The 27,368-nt window shown below is 53.4% G+C and overlaps 2 protein-coding genes and 1 long non-coding RNA gene across 14 annotated transcripts in view; 1 reads left to right on the plus strand and 2 right to left on the minus strand.

Moving 5' to 3' along the window:
• NEURL1 (neuralized E3 ubiquitin protein ligase 1) overlaps positions 1-16,197 on the plus strand; it is a 79,421-nt gene extending 63,224 nt beyond the window's left edge. For both annotated transcript variants that reach the window (XM_019459332.2, XM_019459333.2), the window contains exons 4-6: positions 8,663-9,352; positions 13,054-13,200; positions 13,677-16,197. In XM_019459332.2, coding sequence (XP_019314877.1) covers positions 8,663-9,352; positions 13,054-13,200; positions 13,677-13,915 — 1,076 coding nt within the window. In that variant the 3' untranslated portion in view covers positions 13,916-16,197. The remainder of the gene's footprint in view (positions 1-8,662; positions 9,353-13,053; positions 13,201-13,676) is intronic.
• On the minus strand, positions 581-8,668 carry LOC128779033 (uncharacterized). The gene is made up of 3 exons (XR_008424915.1): positions 7,261-8,668; positions 3,212-3,351; positions 581-762 (listed from the first exon to the last, which is right to left on the minus strand). It is a non-coding gene; the product is annotated as an uncharacterized LOC128779033 (long non-coding RNA).
• A 973-nt stretch (positions 16,198-17,170) lies between the features above and the next one.
• Positions 17,171-27,368, minus strand: part of SH3PXD2A (SH3 and PX domains 2A) — a 242,916-nt gene continuing 232,718 nt past the window's right edge. For 10 of the 11 annotated variants that reach the window (XM_019459323.2, XM_019459324.2, XM_053909897.1 and 7 more), the window contains one exon: positions 17,171-26,865. In XM_019459323.2, coding sequence (XP_019314868.1) covers positions 24,898-26,865 — 1,968 coding nt within the window. In that variant the 3' untranslated portion in view covers positions 17,171-24,897. The remainder of the gene's footprint in view (positions 26,866-27,368) is intronic. The other variant, XR_008424913.1, reaches the window with a different exon arrangement.

Genomic DNA, 27,368 nt, shown 5'->3' on the forward strand with positions numbered 1-27,368 from the left:
CCAAAACCCTCCAAACCCCACCTGGCCCATATCTGCTCTTCGGATCACAGATATCCTGGGGTACTTGGCACCTAGCAGATATGCAAGTCAGGCCACGGACACGTTGGCTGTCTCTCCGGACACAGTGGAGGTAGGGGGTGGCGTCTCTTCCTGAAGTGACACCACCAAGGGGGTGCCCCATCCCAACCCCCACTACCCTAACATAACAAGGCCCGCTGGTGCCCCCACCATGACCCCTGCAGGCCTGCTTCAAGCCTTCGAGGCACCCCCGACAAGCTGGAGTTCAGGAGATTGCCTCTTTCCTCAGGGTGTCCCGGCCAAGCCTGGGCTGGTATTTCCAAGAATAACAGCTTCCTACCTCCAGAAAGAAGGACCTGTGGGCAAGCAAATAAACACAAGTTTTATGGGGTGATTAATGCTTGGCGAGATAAACTCCTATCCCAATTCTTCAGGGTCTCCCTGCTCCTCTCAGAAACATTGGCTCACAAAGAGCAGCTGTGGGTCCTGGCAGAAAGCTGGTGAGCCAAGACCCCACTTGTAGGGTGCTCCTGATAACCCTCTGTGCCCACCGCAGCCCAGGTACGATGAGGGGGCGGAGGGAGACACATGAATTGAAAACCCAGTGCCTCTCTTTGAAGAGTGTTTATTTTGGGGGACACACCATATAACTGCTCTGAGATGATCCAATTCTGCAATGAAATGTGGCTGAAGAATAGAGCCGTGTGTTGGGGGCGGTACAGCTGGGGAGCGATCCAGGATTTCCTATAGGAGAGGTTTCAAGTCAGGAACCAGAGAAGCTGAAATGCACAGACTGGTTGGGGAGGAACAGTTTAGGTCAGACAGGAGGGGTATGCATGGTCACAGAGGTGGGGAATTAGATTAGCATCATCAGTCAGGGAACAGAACCTTCAGAAGAGCGAGTGAAGAGAAGAGGTGTAGGTGACCTGTGGAGAAGGGGTGCGCACAGGTGGGGCTGTGTGCATGCATCGCAGGGGAGAGAGCCGTGAAAGTAGAAAGTTTCTGGCAGCTACCTTGGTGTCAATGTCTTTCAAAAGGAGAAAAGGTGGCCGAGAGATAGAAGAGGGCCTGTCCAAATTCTCCCAGCTAGTCAGAAGCCAGGCTGGCCCTGGAATTCGGCTCTCCCAGGAGGAACTGGGCATAAGGTCACTGTGAGAAGACATTGCCACATCAAAATGGTAGTGGCTGAACTCAGGAGGGCATTAAGGGGGCACTCAGGGTGGGGTCCCAAGGGCTCATGGCATTCTGCTTCACCCAACCTGTGCACATGTGCCCCAGTCCTGGTAAGAGACCTGCCTTCTGAGGACAGAGATCTCTAGAGACTCTCAGGGAGGGTAGCTTTCTGAGGGCCAGGCTGCTCCTGGACCACTTGCTAGGCTGGTGAGTCAGCCTGGCTTCCCTGCAATGAGAAGCCTGGGCCTCTCTGGAGATAAGGCCCTGGAGTAGGTCTCCCATACAGGGTGTGCCTCAGCTTGGCGGCACAAAGGGTGTGAGCCGTCCTGGCTAGCGGAGGACCACGCTGCCATCTGGGGCTTCCGTTTCCTAGGCTAAACCAATATTTACCTTCAGCTATGGCTGCCAGGGGCTGAGAGGCAAATATTAGTCTAAGGAACCTGAGCGAAGCTCTGGGGATGGGGGAAAGAGCTAAGGATGCTGATGGCGATTTCTTCTTCTCTGACAGTTTTCTTTTCTTTTTGATTTAAACAAAATTTTGTTGTTTCTCCTGCTTCAGAGATTCTTCCTGGCGCTTCCTTTCTGCTCATCCCAAATTCTGCCAATCATAATCACGGTCCAACTCCGAACCCTCCCCTCCACCAGGAAACCTTCCCTGACCTCCCCTGTTCCTATGACCCTTCCTCTTCCTGACCACCTGAAGGCACATGAAGGTGTAAATGGTCTCAGCGGTTCTGCATCATGTATTGTCCTGGTCTTTAAGAAGACAGCATAAGTCCTTTATATATGTTATAAAGAAAGTTTTTTTTTAAATTTTTTTTTAACATTTATTTATTATTGAGAGACAGAGCATGAGCAGGGGCGGGGGTGGGTACAGAGAGAGGAGGAGACACAGAATCCAAAGCAGGCTCCAGGCTCCGAGCTGTCAGCACAGAGCCTGACGCAGGGCTCGAACTCACAAACTGCGAGATCATGACCTGAGCCGAAGTCGGATGTTCAACCAACTGAGCCACCCAGGCGCCCCAAAGAAAGTTATTATTGTACTCGTTTTGCAGATAAGGAAACAGTCTCAGAGAGGTCTGATAACTTGCTTACAGTCACACAGCTTGGAAGAAGTGGGACTTGGGCCCAGGAGCATGGGCTGCATTACTTTCTAGCTTCTCTGAGTTCACCTGGTCCCCTGTGAAGTCTGGATACCTCCCAAGGGTGGGGTGTTGGCCCTCCCATGTCTTCCAGGATAGTTTAGGAGAGCTCAGGGGGTTAGGGATCAGTTGTACATGTTGGGTATAGATAGTTCACGAGAGCCCCAGCAGGGTTGGCTGGGGAAGTGGGGGTGCCGGGCATCCTGATTCAGCAGTGTCTGCCTCATAGTTCCGTGAAGGCTCCTAACGGCTTCATCTGGTTCTGTTGTTTACAGAGCACTCTGGTGGTTTTGTTTTTTTTTGTTTTTGTTTTTTGTTTTTGTTTTCACCAGAATGAATATATATAAAGTGCAACCTTATACGATGGGCAATATTAGATTGTAATATCCAGAAATGGCAGTTTCATATTTTCTGCCTAGTATCTCTTTGGTCCAAAATATAGTTTTGGGGAGCTTGAAGAGACCTAGGGGTCCGGGGTGGGGTGTGTGGAGTAGAGGAGCTGGGGCCTTGCAGTACTGGGGACAAAGCCCTCATTTCAGAAGCAGGAGACCTGACTGAATCAAGACTTGACGTGGCCACTCACTAGCTTTGAGCAAGCCTTCCAGCTTCTCTGTGCCACAACTGTCCCATCTGTTATTTGGACATAATTATATATGTGCCATTTACCTCAGAGAGTCTGAGGCTGATGAATATGTAAAAGTGTTTACATATATAGTAAGGGCTATTGTTTTTAGGTTGAAAAGGAAAACTTAATTTAAAAATACCACCAAAGAGACAACCCCCAAGTCCTCTCATTAGAAGAGGAGGCCTTAAAATCAAGTCCCTGTATCTGGGTGAAATTCAAACCATTCTATCTAAATTGTTTCTTGGAATAAGACCTTTGGTTCTCTAGCTGGGTTCCTTGGAACGCTGGGGTTCTACAGAGGCATCTTTGAGGCGGCTGAGTTGGACAGATAGTTGGCTTCTTCTTAGACTTCAACCAGAAATTTTGGTTTTGTTGGACAAAAGGATTCCACTGCTTAAAAAAAAAAAGTTTGAGAACCGTTAGACCAGATGAGTCTGAAAATCTATGTGTCTAAGATCCTCTGGGCTGAAGATTCTATAAAGCTTAGAATCTGTGACTCCAAGTGTTTCTGGGACATCCTACCCTTCCCTCCATGGGCCTCAAAAAGTACTTGTTCTTCTAGCTTTCGTGTGGTTGGGTTTATATGGAAAGGGTGGAGGCGGGTGTGGGTTTCGGGGCACTGTCCAGAGGGGCGGAGAAACCCCTTACCCGTCCAACCCATGTACCCGCCCTCCGGGCTCCTTCCCCTGCCCCATGCCAGATGCTGACCAGCAAGAGGATGTTTATGGAGACAGTAAATGGGCTGGCAGCACCTTCTAAACAGGGGCCGGCAGATACCCGCCAGCCGGCCGGCTGCGGCAGGCCGACCCATGGTTAAAGATTATCCAGTGCTCCGGATGTGCGAATCTAAACAAACAAGACTCTGGGGCTGATGGCAGGCCCTGCTTCAAAGGAGCCCCTTGCCTGCCCCGGAGGGCCCCTGCACCAGTGCCCAGGCCCTGCTTTGGTTGCCCTGCACTGGCTGGCAACATGTGGGAGGGCCCGGTGGGTCTCTGGCCAGAGCTGGCCCCGGAATCCTCAGCCTGGCCCCTCCTCTCCTCCTCTCCCTTCCTTTCTCCCCGCTGGCCCTGCTCAGACTGTTCTCCAGGCATTTACTAGAACAGTTTTCCCACTGAGTGCCTCTCACTTCTGTCAGTCCAAACTCTCTTGTCCTTCAGGGTCCAGGTCAAATCTTGTTTCTTCTGAGATGCTGTCTCTGGCTCACTGTGAGACAGGAAGGGGACCTCAGCCTCGGCTAGAGAGCATTATCCTAAAAGGAATATGTATCCTAAAGAAGAGAAGGCTCAGAGAGGGTGCAAGGAGTGGCTATAGGACATATAGGGATCCATGCAAGGAGAGCTTTTCTAACAGTTATGGTTGTTCAGAGACAGGGGACAGATAGCCTTGGGATGTGGTGAGCTTCTTGTCCCCGGGGCCATTCTAGTCAAGGCTGGGTGAGAACTTGGCAGAGAGAGGTGGATTTCCTCTGGAGACACTGAGAATTTTGTAACAAAATTATACTCACATATTTTCATGCCTCCAAGCTTTGATCCTCCCACAGCCTACTGGCTCCTTGGGGCCCATGTCCTGGCTTCTCCTTCTGTCTCCACCACTGCCTGGGGCTGGGCACACAGTGTGTCAGTGAGTGGGTGACCTGAGTGCCACCTTGACGGGGAGGAAACCCCCTGTCCTCGCCTCACTGCCCTTGCAGGGCCGGTGATTTCTGCTCTGGCCCAAAGTATTTGCAGGACCACCGCTAGGCACCAGATTAGGCAGGAGCTGAAGACAGACAAGCTCCTTCCTGAAAGACGGGATGCGGAGAGGGGAGCCAGCTTAACAGCTTCTCCGGTGGCCTGGAGCCTCCCCTCCTCCTGTCATAAATACCTCCAAAGTGGGCAGCCATGTGTCCCGTGTGTGGATTACATAACTTGTTGCTTCCAAATGGGCCACACTGCTGCTTGGGGTTACAGGTAGCCCATCTGGTTTTTCCAAGCTGTAACCCTGGGCAGAGGCTGGTCCCAGGGTGCTCTCCCCTGGCTTTCGTGGCCAGGACCCTCCCTTGGCCTCTGACTCGATGTCAGTCCAGTCAGCTCTGACCTTTGCCGTCCCTTGTGCAGAGGGTGCCTGATCAGCTCCTCTATTTCCAGTGTCATCTATTTCAGGGTCCGGCACAGCTGGGGACACTGAGGGGATGGCTATTTTGGAGCTTGCTGGCGGCCTGCAGCCACTCCTGACCCCGAGGGGCAGCTGAGCCGGGAGAGGAGACATACTTGGGCTGGGCACTGGCCCCGGGGATTCCATTTTTAGCTGTTTCCCAGCATCTCTGATACCTTTTCTCCCTGCTCCTCCAAGATCTCAGGCAAAGCCATAGGGGTCATTTCCTGTCCCTTCTCCTCTCCCTCACCCCCCCCCCCCAAATGTTTCTCCTTCCTTCTCTTCTTTCTCCTCTAATGTCCACTTTGTACCTTCTCCTTTCTGGGCTTTAGTCAGTGATGTCATTCATGACCTTATATATAGTCTTCTATCTATCTATCTATCTATCTATCTATCTATCTATCTATCTATAGTCCTACCTTAAGGTTCAGAAAGTTAATTGCCTAAGTGCAGGTGGACCTAACTTTGGTTGACAAAACTCAACCTGAGTAAAGTACTAGTACCTGAGGTTGTCAAGTACGGGGGCTTCCCGCTCTACCTCTGATCCCTGCAACAACATCACAAGGCAGGTATTATTACCCTTGTTCTCTAGGTGAGTGATCTGAGGCTGGGAAGAAAGTTGCTTCCTTACTGGCCACCGTTCAAGTGCTGGATTGGACCGTTAAACCCAGGCCTGTGTCACCCCAAAGCCCGTGCACTTTCTTCTGAGCCTTGGGGCATGGAAATGATAATAACAGTGGTTCGTGTTTACCTAGTGATTATTATGTGCCAGGTACTCTACTAGGTAGAGTAGGGTACTACTTACCTCCTGCATTTCAACTTCACAGCATCCCTTCTGAGCGGAGTATTAGAATACAGATTTTATACACGTCAGTACATGCTGATTTTATGCATGGAGAGGCCCAGAGAGGTTAAGCTTTTGGTCTATGGCCAGAAACTGGCAGAGCTAGGATTTGAACCCAGGCTGATGACTTCAAAATCCTTACACTTAACTATGCTCCTATCCTGCCTACCAGTTCATGGATTTTGGCTGCTAAAGCATCTGAGATACTGTCAGGTTGCACGATTAGACATATAGTGTAAATATCAAGGGAGGTGATGGCCACACTGTGCCTTGAGCTGGTCAGGGAACATCTGGAGGCTGGTTCTGTTCATCGTCTAAGAGGTGGGAAGGTGAGCAGTGTGTCTGAGTATTCCCAGAGGAGAGTCCTTTTCTCTATGGGACTGCCCCAGAGATAGCATTGGCACAGAAGCTGAGAGAAGTTAAGTAAATTAATCCAGGATCCTTGGATACAGGAGGGTAGATGTCAGTTTAAGAGAAGGAAACGCTTTCTTAGAGTAGCTCAACAATGGCATAGGTTGCCTGGGAGGCCCAGGAGTGGGCATGTTCAAGTACAGAAGGACTCCTGAAGGGGCAGAGCTCAGGATAGCTCGCATCCAGCCCCATTCAGAAATCTGTACTGAGAGTCTGCCCAGCTCCATGGCTCTGGGCTGAGTGTTCTGAGTGTGTGTGGGTTGGGGTAGGGAGAGGAGTGTCGGGGCGCATATGTCTGTGGGCTCCTGTGACAGTCTTATTCCTGTAGGCTCTGGCTGAGAATCTGAGCCTTTTGTTGTTTAGTCACCCTGCTGTCCCCGTCCCTTCCTCTCCATCTCCAACCCTGGAGTCCTCTAGGGCCAGTGCTGGAATCCCTGAGGGGTCGGAAGCAGGGGCTGTTCCCAGGGGTCCAGGTCAGCCCACAGCCTGTCCCAGGTCCACACTACTGTCTCTCAGGCCTCCCCCTCCTGTTTGAGCCTCCTTGCCTCTGCCTCTCTGCAGCCCCCAGCCTCTCTGCACCATCGCTGTCACAGAGTCAATTCCCTGGAATAATCACATTTTCCGGTCGGCTCCCTCCTTCTTGCCAGGCACGATGCTGGGAAATCCCAACCAGCCAGGCCCCAAGAGGCTACTCCAGAGAGGCAGGGGACTTGAGGGGGGAGGGCCCAGCAGCGTCTCCTTGCCCAGGCCCAAACGAGGCTGTTTCTGGAAAGGGTGGTGGGGGTTGGGGGAGAACAAAAACAAGGAGGCTTTGGAGACTGTTTCTAGATTCAGCTGGAGCTGAATCCTGACCTCAGCTGCCCACACTGTCCCTCAAGCTTTGCTCCCCCACCGAGCACCCCAGCCATCCTTACCCAGGTCCTGGAGAGAAAGCACAGATTCTCGCTTTGGGAGGTTCGGAGGAAAGGCTCTCAGGGAGGGATTGGCCCATGCTGTGGTCTACAATGGCACTAGCCAAATTTGGGGACTTTGACTCCCACAGAAGGGGTTCAATAAACAAGGAGGGGTCCTGAAAGCAAAGAATGTGGTATCAGGAGTTGGACAGACCTTGCTTCAATTTCAGATCTGCCACCTGGTGGCTGTCACATCACATCTCTGAGTTTTATCTCCATAATGGGAACACTTCCACGGGATGTTTTAAGGATGAAATGCAGGGGTAATTCATCGTGCATGATGACTTTTATTATAAATGATGGGACTCCATAAAGCAGGACATAATACAGCCATTAAAAAAATATGGTGTTGGAAACATGGTTATTGGCATGGAAAGGTGTTTAGGACACAGTAAGTGGAAAAGCTAGTTTTGAAAAGGAAATCTGTATATAGCAGGGTTCTTAGCCTGGAGTCCATGCCCATGGATGGCTTTATGGGATTCACAGATGCCCTGGAATTATCCACAGACTTTAGGAAGAATGTGCATTTTTCTGAGGCGATAGGTGAAAGTTATCACATTTTCAAAGGGATTTGTTACCCATAAAAGGTTAAAAACTACTAGAGTTGATATAGCGTGATTCAATTTTTGTATTAAAGAAGTAACTGAAGAATATATTGGGGGAAAAAAGCTGGAAGGTCCTCATCCAAATGTTAAGAGTATTTTTCTCTGGATGGTGGGCTGAGAGGTGGTAATTTTTTCTTTTTGCTGAACTGTCTTTTCTACAAAAGACAGTGTGTCTTACTTGTATGATTAAAAAGAGAAAGGGGTTGATTTCCCCTTTGAAAGTAAGTCCCTTTCAAAAGGAAACCTGGATACATTTACTTAAGTTCTCTCAGTCTGTGTCCTTCTGCGGCAATGCTAAGCTCAAAAGGTAATTGTTAGGATAAGCTGAGACAATTTATGCAAAGAGGGGTTCTGGGGAAGGGGGAATCCCCCTGACCTTCCAGAAGGGTAGGACGTCAGCAGTGCATTCAACAGACATTTACTGCTTGTCACCTGAAGTGCTCAGCGCAGTTCTAAATGCTGGGGATCCAAAGGGAGGGCCTGGGAGTTAATAGTAAAAACTTTTATAAGCGCGCCATTTAGAATGTTTTTCTTCCTTCTAGCCTTGATCCTTTGCTTAAACAAACAGATGTCCTGCAGGACTTTGTCTCCCGATTCCTTAGCCTAGGTCCGAAGCCGTTCCCGTGCCGCTGACAACGCGGTCGGTATTTCGCGGTGCATGCTGGAAAGGCTGGCGGGAGGAGGCGCGCAGGCGACGGGGGCTGGCCCCGAGCGGCCCGCCTGACGGTCACCCTGTCTCTCCCCCTCCCCGGCCGCAGACAGCGAGCTGGTGCTCCCGGACTGCCTGCGGCCCCGCTCCTTCACCGCCCTGCGGCGGCCGTCGCTGCGGCGCGACGCCGACGAGGCGCGCCTCTCCGTGAGCCTGTGCGACCTCAACGTGCCGGGCGCCGAGGGCGACGAGGCCGCGCCGGCCGCCGGCTGCCCCATCCCGCAGAACTCGCTCAACTCGCAGCACAGTCGCGCGCTGCCCGCGCAGCTCGACGGCGACCTTCGCTTCCACGCGCTGCGCGCCGGCGCGCACGTCCGGATCCTAGACGAGCAGACGGTGGCGCGCCTGGAGCACGGGCGCGACGAGCGCGCGCTCGTCTTCACCAGCCGGCCTGTGCGCGTGGCCGAGACCATCTTCGTCAAGGTCACGCGCTCGGGCGGCGCGCGGCCCGGCGCGCTCTCCTTCGGCGTCACCACGTGCGACCCCGGCACGCTGCGGCCCGCGGACCTGCCCTTCAGCCCCGAGGCCCTGGTGGACCGCAAGGAATTCTGGGCCGTGTGCCGCGTGCCCGGGCCCCTGCACAGCGGCGACATCCTGGGCCTGGTGGTCAACGCCGACGGGGAGCTGCACCTCAGCCACAACGGCGCCGCGGCGGGCATGCAGCTGTGCGTGGATGCCTCGCAGCCGCTCTGGATGCTCTTCGGCCTGCACGGGGCCGTCACGCAGATCCGCATCCTCGGTGAGTGCCTCCCCTGACGGCCCCTCCAACACACCCGGCACCGTGCCTTTCCTGGAGGACGGGCCCATCCGGGTAGGGGGAGAGAACAGAGGGCCAGTCCGCCCCGCCCCACCGCCTCCCAGACACAGAAATGAGTCCTGGGCGGGACTCCATCTGCTAGGCCCTTGTCCTCAAATCTCACCAGAGGCATCCTCGGGGCGGGGAGAAAAGTGTGGATCATTGAGTCTCTCAGAATCTGATTAACCTGTGTCCCCATAGATGCATAAACGGCCCGGAAACACACGTCTCAGTGGCCACTTAAAGATGACAAAAAAGTTTTCCACCAGCAATTAACTTATTGAGGCTGTTTCCATTTCTCCAAAATGGGAATAAAAGTCTCTGCCTCTTAAGGATGGTTGTGTGTCTAGGTAAGAAGGAGAGTGATGTGTTGGTAGCCAGGTGTCTGTGCAGGGTGGTGCCTGGATTGGGAGCCTATGGGGAATCTGAGAATAGGGCCTCGGAAGAAATGGGGTTGCAGAGGTCTGGGCGTTTCATTCCTGGCTTTGAATGGACAGAGTCTAAATGGACTGGTGGATGTGGACTCGTGAGAGTCCTGTTTCTCAGAGTGTTCTGTGGGATAGGCGTCTGTTGAAAATGGGTCCTTGGGTGAAAAAATTAGGAAAACACTGATATGAGAAAAAGTGGAGGATTCTTTATTGCAGAACTTCTCAGAGCCTTTATTTATTTTTTTTAAGTTTACTTAGAGAATGGGGGCGGGGCGCAGAGAGAGGGAGAGAGAATCCTAAGCAGGCACTTAGCTGCCAGTGCAGAGCCGGATAAGGGGCTCGATTCCACAAACTGTGACATCATGACCTGAGCCCAAATCAAGAGTCAGACACCTGACTGAGCCACCCAGGCACTCCTCTCAGAGCCTTTCATAGGCAATATGAATCCTTAATGAGGAGGAAGAGGTAGTTATAGGGTACAGCTTTATCTAAACTAATTTGACCAGAAATCTTACATCTTACCCTCCCACCTCCCCCCCACCCCCCCCACCCCTGCCTCCAAACCATCTCCAGGGACCTCTGTTTCCCCCAAGTGGGCAGGTATTTCATACTTTGCAAGAGCTGGCCTGCTAATCAGTTGCGGTTGACTGGACTGGTTCCATTGGATTCACTAGCAGGACCTACTAAAGTGCAGATTTTGGAATCCCACCTGCAGAGATTTGATTGTGTACATCCTAGGCATCTGAATTCTTTTTTTAAGCAAGTTTGCTTAGATATATTTGGAGACCTCTGGGCTTCATAGCCCCAGCCTAGACCTCACCGCAGGAGGCTTTGTAGACAAGATAACATGTGTATACGAGTGAAGGTGTATTATGCTCTAAAACTGCTATGTCTGTGTATAGGCACACATGAGTAACTGAGTACATGCGTATTTGTATGTATAATGCTGTTGGTGATTGTGAATGTGTTAGAGTTTGTGAAATCAGATAAAATAAGTGGGGATTTCCTACTCTGGAAAGAGGCCAAATGAAGATGGAGTGAAAAATAAATTTGAAAAGGAATGAAAATAATGAGGTTGTAGTGCTAAGAAGTTATGATTAAGGGAAGATAAATCAGGAAGGAATGAAAAGACATCAGGCTGGATGAAAATACGTGAGGATGGAAGGAAGTTGGGGTAAAAACTCAGGATGGAATAAAAAGAAATCAGACTGGGGTACAGAAAAAAAATCAGGCTGAGGTAAAAAGGTACTTGGCTACACTCACTGGGAGATACTGCTCCTCAGACGAAGGAAATTCCATAAGGGCAGGGTACTCTCTTACCTCAGCACCATCTAATAATAGATAAGTAGCTTTCCGATGAGACTTCTGTTCCCCAAAGAGGCTTACTAGACACAGGAGAAGCTTAAAAAAAAAAAAAAAATCAGGACTTAAATATCTCGAGAGGTAAGTGGGCCAAGGTGGGGGTTTAAGAATAATCTTCCAGATATTTGCTAAACAATATATGCTAAAGATAGTGCTTCTGGGTGGTAGGAGAACTGGGCATCTCAGTCAGCAAATTGGTGTTTGGGGATCCTGATGGAACTGCAAGGAAAACCCAGTGACAATACGTGAAGGGTAACTATTTACCTTACAGAGGTGTGCTCTGCTTTGTGAAAGGCTTAAGTGCACTAAGAATGGAGGAATATTTCCTTTATTTCAGAACTACAGCCGGTTTCATACTTAATGATGGAACGTGAGAAACATTCTCATTAAAGTCAGGAATATGATAGGGATGCCTTAGAGTATTGTTCTGAAAATGATAGCCAGTGCAATAAGGCAAGAAAAGCAAATAGGAGGTGTGACTTTATGAAAGAAGATGATAATTGACTAAAAGACTATTAACACTAAGAGAAACCCAATAAATGGATTGGGACATAAGAGACCAGGGGGCTCTCTTCCCATGAACGTGGGGCCAGACTGGGCCATGTTCCCACTGACTTGGTGTCCCCTTGTCCCCAGGGACAGCCCCCAACTCTCCAGTGAGCCTGCCTGAGTCACCAGTGACCCCGGGCACAGGACAGTGGAGCGATGAGTGCACCATTTGCTATGAGCATGCAGTGGACACGGTCATCTACACATGTGGCCACATGTGCCTCTGCTATGCCTGTGGCCTGCGCCTCAAGAAGGCTTTGCACGCCTGATGCCCCATCTGCCGTCGCAGATATCTAGTGAATATTCTTAGAAACGGTGACTGTTAAATAAATTAGAACACATAATAATAGAGAAGATCTCACTGAACATTTATGTGTAGGGCAATATGTTAGAGCCTGTGGGAGAGTCACAGGTAAATACGATTTCCTGCTCTCAGGAAGCTCATAGTTCAACTGGGAAAACAAAGCTGCATTCCTGGGCAAAGAACGAATATTACCCCAGGCTGTGTGGTTGTTTGGTCCCGTGTATGTGGTGTGTGTGGCGGGTCAGTGGTAAATAAAGTAACGTGGTTGGGGGAGGGGTGGTCAAAGCTCCCCAGAGGGGGAGATTTGAGGACAGCCCCAAGGGGCTCCCTGGACAGTTAGCTCTTTGGGGGCAGTGGCCCTCTCCATCTTGTTCTCAGTGTTATGTTTACACAGTTGATGGTGCCTGGTAGGACTTGTTGAAGGGACGAGCAAGGGAGGGCAGGAAGAGAAGAGGAAGGTGAGGAGAGGTGTTGAAGAGGAAGAGAAAGGAGGGAGGGAAGGAAGGAGAGCGAGTGTAGCACAGAACAAGTTTGGGAGATGGTGAAAGGCATTTCAAAGGTGCTTATGCAGAGGAGAGGGTGGGTGAGATCTAGGGACAGTGACCGAGAGAACACAGGGCTTAGAAAGGGAGGGTCAGGCTATGACTGGAAGGGCCACACTAGGTGGGAGGAGGGGGGACATCGTTGTCTGGGAAACCTTGAAGGTGAGGATGCGTGGGAAGGGTGGAGGTGGGATTCTCAGCAGAGCTCTTGTTTCGAGACTGCTGATGTAGTAACCTCAGAACAAGAAAGGGCCCCCAGTTTGTAGGTGGAACAGAGAGCTGGGGCAGGGTGCTGGGCTGGCTTGTGGAATCCTGCCCTGGACCCGCCCAGTGGCTGGGCTGTGTGGTCAGGCCGTGTCACCACTTTCTCTCCTGGGAACCCCCTGGAGGAGCGGAGACTTGAGCTTTCTCCCGGTAGGCCTCTCAGCGGCTAGTGAGCCCCTCTCTCCCCTTCCGCAGGCTCCACCATCCTGGCAGAGCGGAGCATCCCGTCACTCTCCTGCTCCCCTGCCTCCACGCCAACCTCGCCCAGCGCCCTGGGCAGCCGCCTCTCCGACCCCTTGCTCAGCACGTGCAGCTCTGGACCTCTGGGCAGCTCTGCTGGCGGTAAGTAGGCTGGCTGCTCCGGTTCCGTGGTGTCCGTGCCAGACTCCCTGCCCCGAGACCCCTGGCCGAGGCGGGCATGCAGCCTCTGTGACAGAGTTGGGCCCTGGAGGAGCTGGAGATAGACAGGTCAGTGAACCCTCGTGGGGTGGTGATTTCTGGGGTGAATCCCTTCCTGTCCCCCAGCTGGACACCTTTCTCCAAAGCACTTTTGAGCACACATGGAAGACCGAAGGTTAGCTCAGGAGGGGCCTGCCTTAAAAGATTCTGGGCCCCCTACCTTCCTCTATCCCTTCTTCTCTCACCACCTTATGGGCACCCTGGCGCTTGTCTAGTGCCCCCTAGTGCTCAGGAAGTGGGTTGTCAGGGTAAACAGGCAGATGCCTGTTGGGAGGTAAGAGACCAGGGGGCTCTCTTCCCATGAACGTGGGGCCAGACTGGGCCATGTTCCCACTGACTTGGTGTCCCCTTGTCCCCAGGGACAGCCCCCAACTCTCCAGTGAGCCTGCCTGAGTCACCAGTGACCCCGGGCACAGGACAGTGGAGCGATGAGTGCACCATTTGCTATGAGCATGCAGTGGACACGGTCATCTACACATGTGGCCACATGTGCCTCTGCTATGCCTGTGGCCTGCGCCTCAAGAAGGCTTTGCACGCCTGCTGCCCCATCTGCCGTCGCCCCATCAAGGACATTATCAAGACCTACCGCAGCTCCTAGCCCGTCATGGCGCCCCACCCTGCACGCCTGCCTCTCAGACTCCGGCCCCACTCCAGCCGAGGGGCAAGCCAACAGGGCCCCTTCTCTTCGTACTTGTTTTGGAAACTCTTTCCTCTTCTCCATTAAACATGGGAAACTGAGGCCCTTAAAGGTTTGGGAAGAAAGAAGGTATGAGGCAGGGAGGTGAGGGGCAGGAGCAGATTCCCCAGCAGAGGGGAGGGGAGGAGTCCACTCTCTGTCTTCCCCTTCTCTGTAGCCAGCTCTTCCCTGCATGCTGAGGGGCTAAGTGGGGACTTGGCCTGTCCTAATCCTTTCCCGTCTGGGGCAGATTGGTAGGAAGTCCTCTAGCCCATGTAAGAGTTAGAAAACGTATCCCTGCCTCCGGGCAGATGTGTCCCTGAGCTAGGGCATTCGGAGTGTGGCCTGGACTTCAGTGTCCATTTGTTCTCTCTGCCAACTGCCCTTGGGCAGTGTATAACCTGCTCAACGGCAGCCCTAGGCAGGCAGCCCCTGAGCTGCTGCCTTCCTCTCGGAGCTGTACCCACCTTCTCCTTCCTGTCTTCCCTGCCCCTCAGGCCTGGCAACCAGGGGTAAGAAGGCCAGTGGATACCTCTCATCCTGGGCAGGCTGCAGCCTCCATGCTATGTCCCTTTCCCACTCACTCAGGATGGGTGGATGGACAGGCCACAGAAGGCTCCAGGTTCTGGGTCCCTGACCCTGTGCCCTGGCTGAGATGCAGAGGGCCCCTTCCTGGCCATAACCTTTCTGCCCCAGTCATCTCACCAGATGCTGCTGCCCAGGAACAGCCTCTCGGTGTGAGCGAGAAAGCAGAGGCTGTCCTCTGTCAGGCTAAGAACAGGTTTGCATCTGCTGTGACTTGTCCTCCCAGATGTCAGTACTGTCCTGAGCCTGGCTGATACTCAAAGAGGCTGGAGCATCCCTAGGAGAGGCCAGGGCCCTGGATTAGGGGTGGGGGTGGGGGTGGGATCCCCTGGGGTAAAACCAGCCATTTTACTTATTTATTTATTTATTTGGTTTGTAGGTTTTTTTTTTTATGGGGGGGTGGGGGAGTGAGTTGCCGTCCCCCAAGCCCTTCGAACTCCTAGAAATGCCCTGGTGTGTGGAGTGCCTGGTGAGAGCTCGCTGCAGAGGTAGTTATCATAGTTTTCCCCAGGCTCCAGCCCAAAGTCCATAGACAGCTCTGCTCACCATGAATTAAAACTCGAGAAAAAGGGGCTGAATTGGGAGGCCTCCTTTCAAATTGTGTCAAATTGTGTCCATTTTACAGAGACACAGACTGAGCTTAATGTCCTAGGGCTGGTGGATCACCCAGAGCCACAAAGTGCCCTTCCTCTCTGGGCTGCAACAGGGTTATCAAAGTTGTCTCGAATCCAGCAGGAGGCCAGGAGCTCCCCCTTCCATGAGGACGTCAAAAGTTCTGGGGAGGCTGAAGGAGGGGAGCCCAGCTTGGGCCAGGGAACAGGAGGCCTACTCATAGCAAGGGCAGGGAGGCCGTTCTTAGGCCCTTAAGCCCCAGGAAAGAGGAGAGAAGGGGCCAGGTCCTAGCACCTCTGGTTATTCTGATTCTGGAGTGAAGAAGGGTCCCCTACCCCTGCTCTTAGGCTGTAGTTCTCTCAGCCTTGCCTGCCCTACTCTGAGAGGTGATGGGCCGGGGCCCACTCTGAGGGCCTAGTCTCCCCCCAGCCTCCCAACCCTCTGTCCCCCTCCGATGGCTTTTTACATCCATCAGAGACTGCTGTTTCCCGTGAATGGTGGAGTATGGGGTTCTAGACCTGACCACTGGGCAGCTGTGTGGCCCTGTCCAGGTTATAGCCCCTCAGCCTCAGCTGCCACCTCTGTAAAATGATTGAGGGGAGGGGGGAGAAGACTTTGTGTGTGACTCTTGGGAGTTCTCTGGTGAGGGGCTGCTATAGGGTGGTGGGTGGGACAGCACTGGGGGGTCAGAACCCCAGGCTGGGACTTTGCACCTCCCTTGCAGTGGGCCTCTAGGAAGTCATGGTTCCACTGGGTCTCTACTCCCCAGTCACTGACCCCGGAGACCCTTTCTGTGGGAGGAGGGTAGGGTGGGCCAGATGGTGGCCCCATCCAGTCTGGAGTCTCATCTCCAAGGCAAGGAAAGGTCTTAAGTGCAGGGGCTGTGTGGCCCGAGGTTTGGGGAGAGGAAGCCATCTGTACCACTGTCTCTGTTAGTGTTGGGATAGTTGCTGCCTCCTTTGTGAACTTGGGTCGCTGTGATTGTGAATAAAGGTGATTTCGTACCAGCCCGAGGGCTGTGCTGTGTGGAGGGCTGGGGAGGGAGGGAGAGTGGGGGTGGGGGTGAAGGGTCCGGTGTCCTGGATATGGAGGGGAGTCAAGAACCAGGGAAGACTCCCTGGAAACGGGGGACTGGAGCATGACTTGGAGTTGGACAGCAGGGGCCCAGCATGCCAGGTGAGCCTTGTAAGTTGAAAGGGAGAAGCCACTGCCCTTCGGTGGCCTCAAGTCCCTGGGCCTGTGAGGAGCAGTGTTTATTGGGGCAGGAGTAGTGGGAGTCCATGAGGCCTGCTCAGCTTCCTGGTAAGGCTGAGGTGGGCCCAAACCTGGCCCAAAACCCTTGTGGGGTGGCACTGCCACCTAGGGGCCGATGGGAAGATGACAGGTCCTTCGTGTAGGTCAGGAGGGGGTTGATGATATTAAATGGGTGACAGCTAGATAGAAAGGGAGGGCCAGGGACCTTTAGAGAAAGCTTCTGGATGGGCCGAGAAGATCTGCCTGGCTGCAGAAGCTGGGAGTGGTGGAGTGTGTCTAGCAAACCGTGGCAGTCCTCATCTGGTGGGGCTGGGATTCAAGCACATAGCAGGCCTGCCTTCCTGCCCTCTGCTGCTTCCTACACCAGCACGGCCCAGCACTGTTTCGTGGGGTCCAGCAAAAGTAGGGTAGGGTCAGGGGGGCTCTAAGCTGAGAGGCCAGCTCGGCCCGTTGGATGTGGATCTTTTGCCCCAAGATGTGCATTTCTCGCTCTCAAAGCCTTGGCTGCTTCCCAGAAAGCCTCCTGGTGGTGGGGGAGGGAGGAAAAGCTTGAGTCTGATTCTCACCAACAAAGGTGGCAACTTACCTGCCTCACCCCGCCCCTCCAGTGTCCTCAGAGGGCCCTGGATCCTGCAGTTCATGCTGTATTCTGGGTAATGTGGCTTTTGCCATTCAGCTGGATGGCTTTTCTGATGACAGGGAGAATTAAGAGGTGATTCTGTTCAGTTAAAAAGGCCAAAAACTTTATTTAGTTTTCAGGGAAATACAAGATGCATGTAAACATAAACAAAATACAAAACAAAACAACCCAAATCTTACAGTCTAGAAGCATGCCAAGACAGAGTATTTTCTGCAGACCAAAGAGTCCCGTCAACAATGATAAAGGACACCCGGAAAGTGGCAGGCCAAGGGGCTGGATCCCTTCCCCAAGGACACTGCATTTTTGTGATGAGAACAATTAAAAAAAATCCCACTATTAAAAATATTAGAAACATGGAGATAGTTTAGCACCACCATTGATCCTGGAAATTTTTTAGCACTCAAATTGACTGCACTGAATTCAATGTCCTTTTCTTCAGTTTCTCTGCTGAGGGCAGAAGAGGGCACAACCTTCTCCTGACCCCACAGAGCCCACTAGGAGCTGGGAGGGGCTAAGTGGAGACCATGAAGAATCTCCCAAAGTTCTGGAGCCCCAGAGACACCCAGCAGTTCACATGCAACCATGCAGTCCACAAACCACCCTCCAAGGACCTGCCACTCACATCTTCACTCAGAAGTCACCTTCCCGCAGACCTCTCAGTACTACTGTTCGTGAAACCCTGTTCTCATCTTGTGTCCTGGATTTAAAGAAAACTTGTTGCAGAGAACAAGCTGCAGATCCAAGAATGGTGGCTGTTTACTCTTCTCTCTCTGAAGTAAGCGCTTATGGAAATGTGCCTTGGTCACAGGCCACTGAGAATGAAAGGGCATATCCACGTTTGAGTGCGCACTGCACCCTGTCTTCTAAGTCACACCTGCAAGGCAGGCTCAGCAGACCGAGTAGCCACAGGTAACATCAGAGACACTCCAAAATGACTGGTGTTAACCAAAGAAATGAGGCTGCCTTCCTTCCAGACATGCTCGATAGTGTCTGGACCCTGAGGTTCCAGTTTGGTGGGGTGGTGGGTCCTTACTGTACAACCCATTACGGTCACTGGTCTCTAACCAATTTGAGCAGTTTGAGAGACCACCTCTGGATTGGACAAAGGGATGTGGGCAAAACCAGCTGGGAACCTGGGAGATGGATGAATGTTCTCGAGCCAGAGCCTCCAAACTCAAAGACTGACTTGTTGCTAGCGACTTCCTGTCTCCACTACGTAAATCAGTGACTGTTCATTAAGAACGTGCTGGGGACCCAGTTTGTGTCCCAGCAGGTAGCGGTTTCCTCGGGCTAGCTGCTTCTGTGGCCAAATCTTAGGGCTTTTCCAACCTACTCTGACTGGACCCTTGGGTATTGAATCAGTAAATTCCCTCTGTACCTGCTCTCTTCCTCCTGAAACACTCAGAATTGACTTCTTCCTTCTTTTGAATGAAGACTAAACTCCAGACTCCAAACTCTCTCAGCATTCTCACACTTTTCCCTTTCTGCCTAGAAGACATCCTCTTCTGGAAGCCGCCTTCCCGGGAAGGGACGGTAAGCCCCAGCCATTCCAAACACGCACACATTCATCTCACCAACGTGCCTCTCGCTTGCCTCCAACATGCTCGAGCCATCCTTCTGCTTTAAAACCATTTTCTCGCATGCTCTCTCCCTGCCCCTCGCCCCCTGAGGTCCAGCCCATTAGCCAGGGTGGAACTGGGAACAAAGGAGGGACCTTCAGCTCAGAAACCATTCTCTAAGGCCACTGAGTTCTAGGACTGGGATGGGAGAGGGGACTGATTGTCAAGGTCAAGTGCAAACCCAAGATTAAAAAGACAGGATTGGGGAAGGGAGATTGCATGGTAACCCCAACCTTATAGGCAGGTTGGGATCAAGGTCTTAGAAGGTAGAGCCCTCCACCCAGTCTGTAAGCACCAATGAACCCAACTTCTGGCTGCAGACCTAGGTGCACAGAACAAAACAGGAGGGAAGCTAAAATTACTGGGGCTGATTTCCTGAAACCAAGGCTGTAGGTCAGTAACCTCATCCTGTCACTGTCTTTGGCCATAGAACTGAGAACCACTGAGGGTGGTTCATGATCTAGGCAAAAAGCTCAGTAAGGTCGAGGAGGAGCCGTCACACTGTTCCTGTGATGTGTTCAGTTGGGGCCTGCGGTCTGGTGCAAGTGCATATGCAGGTCTGCTGACTACCACGAGCATGCTCTGGCCCCAGCAGCCTGACCACCCTCAGAAACACGAGAACTGAGGGCCAGAAGCTCTTACCATCGAGAACTCCCTCCCACGGTGATGATATGCATGCAGTGGGTGGGTTCGGCCTGCTAGACCACCCATCCGCAGGTGGCGGGTGACCCAGTTCAACCATCTCAGTGCTTCCACACCCAGTGACTTCTCGAGTCCACATCTTCATTTTGGAGCCCGGGGTGATGGCCTAGGCTGCTTCTGCTAGATCTGTTAATGCCAGTGTGAAGTTTCCAACAAAATAATAAAATAATTACCAAAAAAAAAAAAAAAAAAAAGACACATTGCACTCTCCAGCCAGAATTACGTGTGTGAGTAACACACACTTGCTGCCAGAAGCTGTGAGTCCCGTGGGTCCTGCCCAATGCCAAGGACTTGTAAAATGGAGACAGCTTGCCCGGTATTTGTTCTCTAACCCCTTGTTATTTAGTTCAAGTGGGAAATTACCAACACTCACACGTGTGTGCTCATGGACACACACACATACGCACATGCACACACACTCACTCACAACACACAGCCCTCAAAAAAGTGAGGGAATCTTAATTCTTTAAGATTAAGCAATGTGGGTGGTTCTCTTTCCAGAGAGCTCTGCATCGAGATTCTCAAAGATTGGACATATAAATGTGTATACTCCAAGGAGAGACACCCACACACAGGGGCATGGTCCCACTCTGGGCACACAGATCCATGTTTGTACAGGAATTCACCCAACAGAGGGGTTGGAGCAGCAAGCATACAGTACTGGAGACGGAGAGGACAAGCCAGTGAGGATGTCCCTGGAGCCCTGAAGGGCAGAGCTCCAAGGGCTTGGACCCAGAGACTTCCCATCCTGCTGCTTTCTCTACCAGTGCCAAGTAAGGAGGAGGCCCGCTTGGTACCTGTTGTGGGGAGCTGTCTACAAAGACCTGAGTAGGCCCCTCAGACACTTCTCTGAGGCCCTCTGGGAACTGTCGGGGTGTTGAGCAGGAGGCCGGGCTCACTCCTCGGGCTGAAGTCATTGAGATGAATGGGTGGCCCAAGCTCAGCACCAGGCCTAGCTGTAGGCTTGTGGGAATTGGTGTCTCACTGGGGCACATAGGGCTCAAGGCACCCACATCCCCAAAAAAGGATTTGGTTACATCTAGGGTTCCTGCCCATAAACTGAACTGAGGTTACATAGTTTTAGAAAGACTCAGACATACATCAGAAAGATCACGGCCCAAACATCAGGAGACTGGGGTGAGAGAGGGCTGCTGGGAGTGATTTTTAGGACAGGTCTTTCTGGGCAGCTGGCTGAAAAACAATGGAAATGAAAACAAGGGACCGTTCCCGGATGTCCTTGCTCTGCTCCGAGGGCTGGGGCCCTGAGCGGCCTGTCCCTGAATCCCTTCTGGGTGGATAACACCCAACAGAAAAAGGGGCTGCCCTCCGGTAGGGACCCCTGCCATCCTGCCAGGAAGGGGGGGGGGCGGGTATACAAGATCAATATCCAGAAGGTCACCTGTCTGCTCCACAGCTTAACTCCTTCCAGCAGCCCTGCCGCTTCCTATGGACGAACGGGCCACCGGGTCTCCCGCCACTGTCCCAACAAGCCCTGGCGTCCCTCTTGATAATATTGCACTTTTCCTGTCTCTCAGATTGTTTTCATTTTCGATTGAGAATGCAAAGTATTTGGAGGGGTAGGGGAAGTGAGTAACCTTAAAGAAATAATATATTAGTTAAATACAACAAAAAAAAAAAAAAAAAAAAAAAACCCAAAACAACAAAACAAAACACAGGAAAAGTAGGGGCTACTTTCATTTTTTTTTTCCCTTAAAACAAACTACCAAACCGAGGGCTAGACTTAAATAGTTCTACATCTACTCTGCAAATACTAGTAATATGAAAATAATGTTCAACCGAAATTCCCTTGTCTTTCTTCCTTAGACGATAAAAGTAGTAACATGCCTTGCTGAGGAAAGCGATGGATATAAATGCCAGTAAAATATGCTGCTCTAACATCTGAAAGTGATTAAAACGATTCTATATAATGCCTTCGTCAAGATGGAGACTCGAGAGTAAGAAAGAGAAGCCTCTGGGGCCAGGCGAGGGGTGGAGGGCCACGGCTGGCAAGGCAGAACCTGGGTTCAGCCAGGGGCAGATGGCTCACTCGCCCTTCAGAGTCACCCCTTCCGGCCCCCTCCTGCTGCCCCCCAGGGGGGCCCTGGCCTAGTGGCAACAGCGTAGCAGGGCTAGGGAGCCCAGCCAGGCCCGCTGTTTCAAAGTGGGAGAGAGATGAAGACATTTTTTCCCCTTGTAACGAAAGAAAAAAGGTCTTTAAATGGAAAGAAAAAGCACCAAATGATGCATCTTCGGGCATTATACAAACCTCAATAATGACCTCAGAAGGGCTCATTAGGATTAAAGGTGCAGTATACAGCAATACAACGCCATTTCACATTTTCAATCGCAATTAATGGAAAACTGGGTTTGGACACTGCTGAGATTTCATTTTCCTTTTTCCTTTTTTAGTCCGATCTGGTTTTCCTCCAGATGGGTCAGAGCCACAGGCCCCTCCCTCCTCCACCTGCTGCAGTACCCTCCAACATCACAAAGCAGCTCAGTGGCTCTAGGGAAAAGCCCCCTTGCCCTAGGCGGGGCTCAGGAGTCCAGGGGCACGAGCCCTGGCATCCCCCGGCCATGTCTGAGAGGGACTGGCATGCACCCTTCGTGCTTCAAGTATTAATATTCTCTTTGGGTTTGCAGGGTTTGTGCTGTGTTGAGTCAGGGGGTGATGGTGAGGGGTGAGGTGCGAAGATGGGGCATGGCAATCCCTGTTCACTGCCCAAATCTACATGCTGTCACCAGGTGGCAGCATTCCCCACGTTTCCTAGATGCCTGAGCAACTCCCAGCCATCCTTAGGGGGCTGGATGTCACAATGTAAACATGATGACCACACAATAAACTCCAATGGGGGTGGGAGGGAGCGCAAGGATTAATGCAGTGGGGTGGTCTGCCATTAACTAGCTACATGATTTCAGGAAAAGTAATTTCCTGCCCTTGGGCTGCAGTAACAGAAGGGGATGGGATGGAGTGACTTCCAAGGCCACTTTTAATGACTATCACTTAGAGCACTGGGGATCGAGGAGAGAGGGTCCTGGGGGAGGGTGGAGAATGTGGGCCCCGCGGGTGCTGGAGAGCCCCACGGGGCAGTGCAGACCGTGAGGAAGGGCAGGGAAAGGCAGGCTCTGGGGAACACTGTGGTCCAGTCCAACTGAGATGCTCTGTGTTCGGCAGATGCGTCCTGCACTCCTTCCTGGCCTGGCTGGCACGTTACTGACTGAACTGGCTCAGTGCAGACATTGGAGGAGCGAGGCCGCTGGGCGCCCCCCCTTGGAAGACAGCTACATGGAAGGTCCTTTCACCCAATAGTCACTCTACTTTTAAATTTTATTTTAAATAATCATAAATTACTTTTTTTTTTCTTTTAATAAATATGTGCTGCTTAAAAATGAGAAAAGTATATACTGCATCTTTAAGTAATGCACTTTGCTCTCTGGGTTTCTTCCCATTCCACCTTATTAAAGTGCATTAATTAAAAAATAATGAACCACTTCTTTATCATTATTGTTCAAATAAGTCCAAATAATATTAATCTGAAGACACTAAACCACTACCATTAGTACTGCAACCTAGCAGATTAACTCAATATCCTACTCTATTTAATACTGTCCAGCAGAAGAAAAGAACGAATTTCAATTTTAAACTCACAAACAAAACAAAAGGAAACAAAATCTCACCGCGGCCCTTCCACAAAGAACACGAGCAGTTGGCTGTAGCTGCCAGGCATGAGTGCACGGCCAGCGAGGAGGCTGGGGGGATCCCCAGGCGAGGCCTCAAGGGTCTAGGGGGCGGGTGGGGTGCTGAAGGCACGAGACACAGCGTCCCGTGCTGATCTTCGGGCAACATACACTGCCTGGGTGGGGAGCAGGGGTAGAGGGAGGCCTTTCCTCCTCTGTAGAAACCGCCAACCCTTAGTCCAGGCCTCTGGCAGCTGAGCTGGTGGCCGTGGAGCCCAGTCCGTCCGCAATCAAAGGCACGTGTGGGATTCCACTCCCAGCAAAGGGGGGGCAGTCCTTGGGGAAGCCAAGGCTTCCGGAGGGTCCCCTCGGAAACGTCAACGACTGAAAGACACAACCCAAGGTTGACAGGGACTTTATTCTCTCCTCTCTTCGTGGGGGGCGCCGCCCCTTGGGAAGACCAGGTCGGCTCCCGGCCCGGGGTCCTCCAGTACCTGTGGCATCGCACGTAGGCGGGGGAACGGCCGGTGGTGGCTGCCCATCCGGGGTCCCCTCAGCCCTCAGCGGGGGCGATGGGTGCTTCTCCACAGTTCACACGTAAGGGTTCTGGTCCTGCCCAGACGGGAGAACACGTGCAGAATGGTGGCCACCCGGCAGCCTGAGAGCTGCCTTTTCTCCTGGACAACCTGCTCCTCCCTCCTGGGGAGGGTCCTGCCCCACTGAGACGTCTCTGCTTTGCCGTGTCTGGGACTTCAGCCCCCGGACCCTCAGGCAGGTGCCGCGCTAGGGTGCCGTCCGCAACAGTGGAAACCAAACGAAAGGACTTTGGCTTGTGGAGGGAAAGGAAGTGAAAGCCCAAAACCACCAACCTCCCCGCAAAAGTTACGACAGAAAAGCCCCATCTGCTACTCATTCTGTCCCCTGTGAGGCCGACTGCCCTTGGGCCCCCAAACAACCCCTAAAATAAGACCAAAACCCAAGGCCTGACATTGAAGCCCCAAATCAATAAACCTCTCCCAAAACATGCAAAAGAGCTGCCCACCCAGCAATACCCAAAATAAAGTCTGTGCAGATGGTGAAGAGACTGACGGCTGCACCCACCCTCTCTGTAAACTCTGGGGTTGGCGGTCCTCCGTGGGGTGCCCAGGGCAGGGCGCACTCTTCTCAAGGCCAGGGAACAGCGACAGGTAAGAAAGGTGGTCCTTGCTGGCACCTGGGGAACTGCTTTTTCTTCAACGAACAGACATTGACGGTGGCCTGGCCCAGGGACAGGCTGGGCCCCCAAGAGATGCCTCCAAGCCCCAGAGCCGGTGGGGTCTTCTAGCACACGCGCCCGTGGCAGGTGGTGGCAATCCCCGGGAGACCAGCACAATTGGCAAACACAAGGACCGCCTCTGATGGCAAGGTGCCAGCGGCAGAAACCAAGCTGGGCAGGGGCAGGGCACAGGAGGTCCCTGCGACCACATCTTTTCCGGATTTGCAGCCAAGGCACAATTGGAATTTCCCTCATGGCCTGTCCCAAATGGTGCCAGGTCCGTCAGCCAAATCACCAAGGTGCCCACGTAGGGCTCAGCTTTCTTGCCTCTGGTCCCAGGCCCACTGCTCCCCTGCCTGTTCCCTTCCCTGCTCAACGTGGGCCCCCGCCGGACCTTACCTGCCAGCTGGGGGACAGCCTGGAGGGGAGCATCTCTGAGGTCACGCCTTCTGCAGGGTTTAACGTTGTCCCCCCCACCCCACCCCTCCCATTTTCCCTTTCCCCTTTGTCTTCATCTCACTGCTCACCCGCACCAGGCTGGAAGGACCCACGCCCCATGTTAGTTCTTTTTCTCCAGGTAGTTGGAGGGCACCCAGCCTTTGAAGGGCTTTGCGCCATCCAGGATCTGGCAGTACCACCAGCCGTTGGGGTTCCTCTCCAGGACCTCCATGGACACACCCTCCTGGAAGCCTGCTGTCTCCTCATCCCCCTCATAGTCCGCGATGGAGACATAGACGTCTTTGAGGTTGTTGTGGATGAACTGGGACTTCTCAATGGGCTTGGGGCGCACGGGGGACACGGGAATGCCGTTGCGCTGGGCGGGCAGCAGAGGCGCGTCTGAGCCCTGGCTGGCGGCCCGTTCGGCCAGGCGGCCCTTGGCGTCTGCGGCAGCCGAGCGGGCGGTGCTGAAGGAGGAGTTCCGGCGGACACCCCGGAGGCCGTCGGTGGCAGTAAGCGACTCGTTCCTACGCAGGGCGCAGGACAGGTTGTTGTCCTTGGGTGGCGGGGACACAAACACCGACTGAGGCCTCACTGCCACCTGCCGCACCCCGTTCCTCATCTTTACTGCCCCGGTGGCCGAGGTCTTGGCGAAGCCCCCGGGAGGCTTGGAGGGGATGGGCGGCGTGGCCCTCTTGTTCTGGTTGACGGTGTTCAGTGCTTGGACCCGCTTCTCGATCTTCTCCAGGCTGTCCGACTTGCCCTCGTTCTGCTTGCTTTTGGCGCTCACTGTGTCTGGCTCTTTGCCGGAGGGGTCGGATTGCTCGTTCTCGCCGAGCACCAGATAGTGGGAAGGGGCCCAGCCCTCTAGCTCCCCAAACCTCACGTACCACCAGCCGCTTTCCAGCTTCTCGAGCACCTGTACCTCCACGCCTGCGGGGAAGCTGATCTCTGAGTCCTGGACCTTCTGGTAGGCACTACATGTCATGTAGGAGGCGACCTGCCCTTCTCGTCCCTTCTTGGTGGGACACGGGGGTGTGGCGGCTGGGGGGGTAATGAGGTCAGCGGAGCCTCTCCTGGACCCCTCACTGGGACTTTCAAAGGCCGTCTGAGGGGGAAGCTCTGAATCCTCGCTCTTTGAGCCCTTGAGACCACCCCGGAGCTGGCCTGTGGGTCTCAGCTGGCGCCGTAAAGTGCTGATGTCCATCTTCTCTTGACTCTGGGACTCTGCTCGGCTCAGGAACGGCTTGGGCCGGACCGACGGCTTAGCCCGGGTGCACGAGGTCAGCCCAGCCTTTAGGTCGGCGTCCCTCTTTGCCCCAACCGTGGGGGTGCCACGGATGCCTGCGTCCGAGGCAGAACGGGGCTTCAGGTCACCACTGTTCTTGGACAGGGAGGAGGAGGAAGAGGAGGAAGAGCAGGTGGTGTTGATGGTGATGGATGAAGAAAAGGAGGCAGAGGAGTGGTTTTTCCCCAGTTCTGCCTGGGCGTTCTTCTCTGCCTTGAGCTTTAGGAGCGATGACGATTTGGGGGAATCTGATTTGGGGGAGTTTTTTCTAGCAAGGGACAGAGGGGAGCCCCCCGGGGAGTCACTGTCTCGGGAGGAGCGTCTGGCTGACAGGGCATCCTCGACACACGGCCGGAAGCCCTCGTTCTCATAGATGGTCTCCTCCTCCAGGGCCACGTCCTCTGAAGAGCCACCGACCCTGAAGCGGGCCCGCTGCAGTGAGGAGGCCGGTGAGGGCCTACGGGGCTGGGCAGGCCGCCGCTCCCCCGAGCCACTGTCCTCCGTGGGTTCCTCGCTCAGCTCTGGCTCTGAGTCGAAGCCGAAGGCAGGGATGTCATATTCAGGCTCCTCATACTTGAGCTTCAGCGGGGAGTCCTGGCTCTCCCCAGAGCCCACTGGACCCTCCTCGGCCTCCTTGGGCTTGCTGGGGGGAGCGGGGGGCGGTACCTTGGGCCGGGTCAGTGTGCTCGTGCGGCGGCTGAGGTTGGGCTTCTTGCGCTTATCGATGTACGACGCGGGGGCCCAGCCCTCCTTCTCACCGATCTGGACGTACCACCAGCCACCCGAGTTCTTATCGATGACCTAGGGGAAAGGGTGGGCAGGCCAGTGAGCTGGGAGGATCGCCGGACCCTACGATGTGCCAGGCTAGGAGCTTCGCACTTCACGCGACGCACCAGGCTACGACGCGTCATGTCTGTTTTACAGATGAGCAAAGTGAGCTACTGAGGAGGTGGCCCCAGGACCCCGGGGAGTAAGTGCTGGGCTGGAATTGAAAGCCAGGTCTCCACCATCTCCCACTCTCCAAGACCCTCTCCCCTGGTCCTCCAAGTCTCCATTAGCACCCCAGGTCGAGCTGGCCTTGTCTACAGACTCCTGCTTCTCCCCCTAAGCTGTGCACTTAGAAGACCTACTCCTCCTAGTCCCTATGGAACCCAACTCGCCAAGGGCCCGTATGTCTAAGAACATGCCATTCATTCCGCTGCTCCTCGTCCCGCCCCTGGGATTGCTAGGTCCTCCGCCGGCGACCCTGGAAAGGGTCTCTCATGTCAGAAGAGAATGGGAAGATGCAGGTGAGGTGAACTGGG

Source organism: Panthera pardus, unplaced genomic scaffold (genome assembly GCF_024362965.1).
Source record: "Panthera pardus isolate Hobbes unplaced genomic scaffold, ASM2436296v1 HiC_scaffold_22, whole genome shotgun sequence".
Classification (NCBI taxonomy): Eukaryota; Metazoa; Chordata; class Mammalia; order Carnivora; family Felidae; genus Panthera; species Panthera pardus.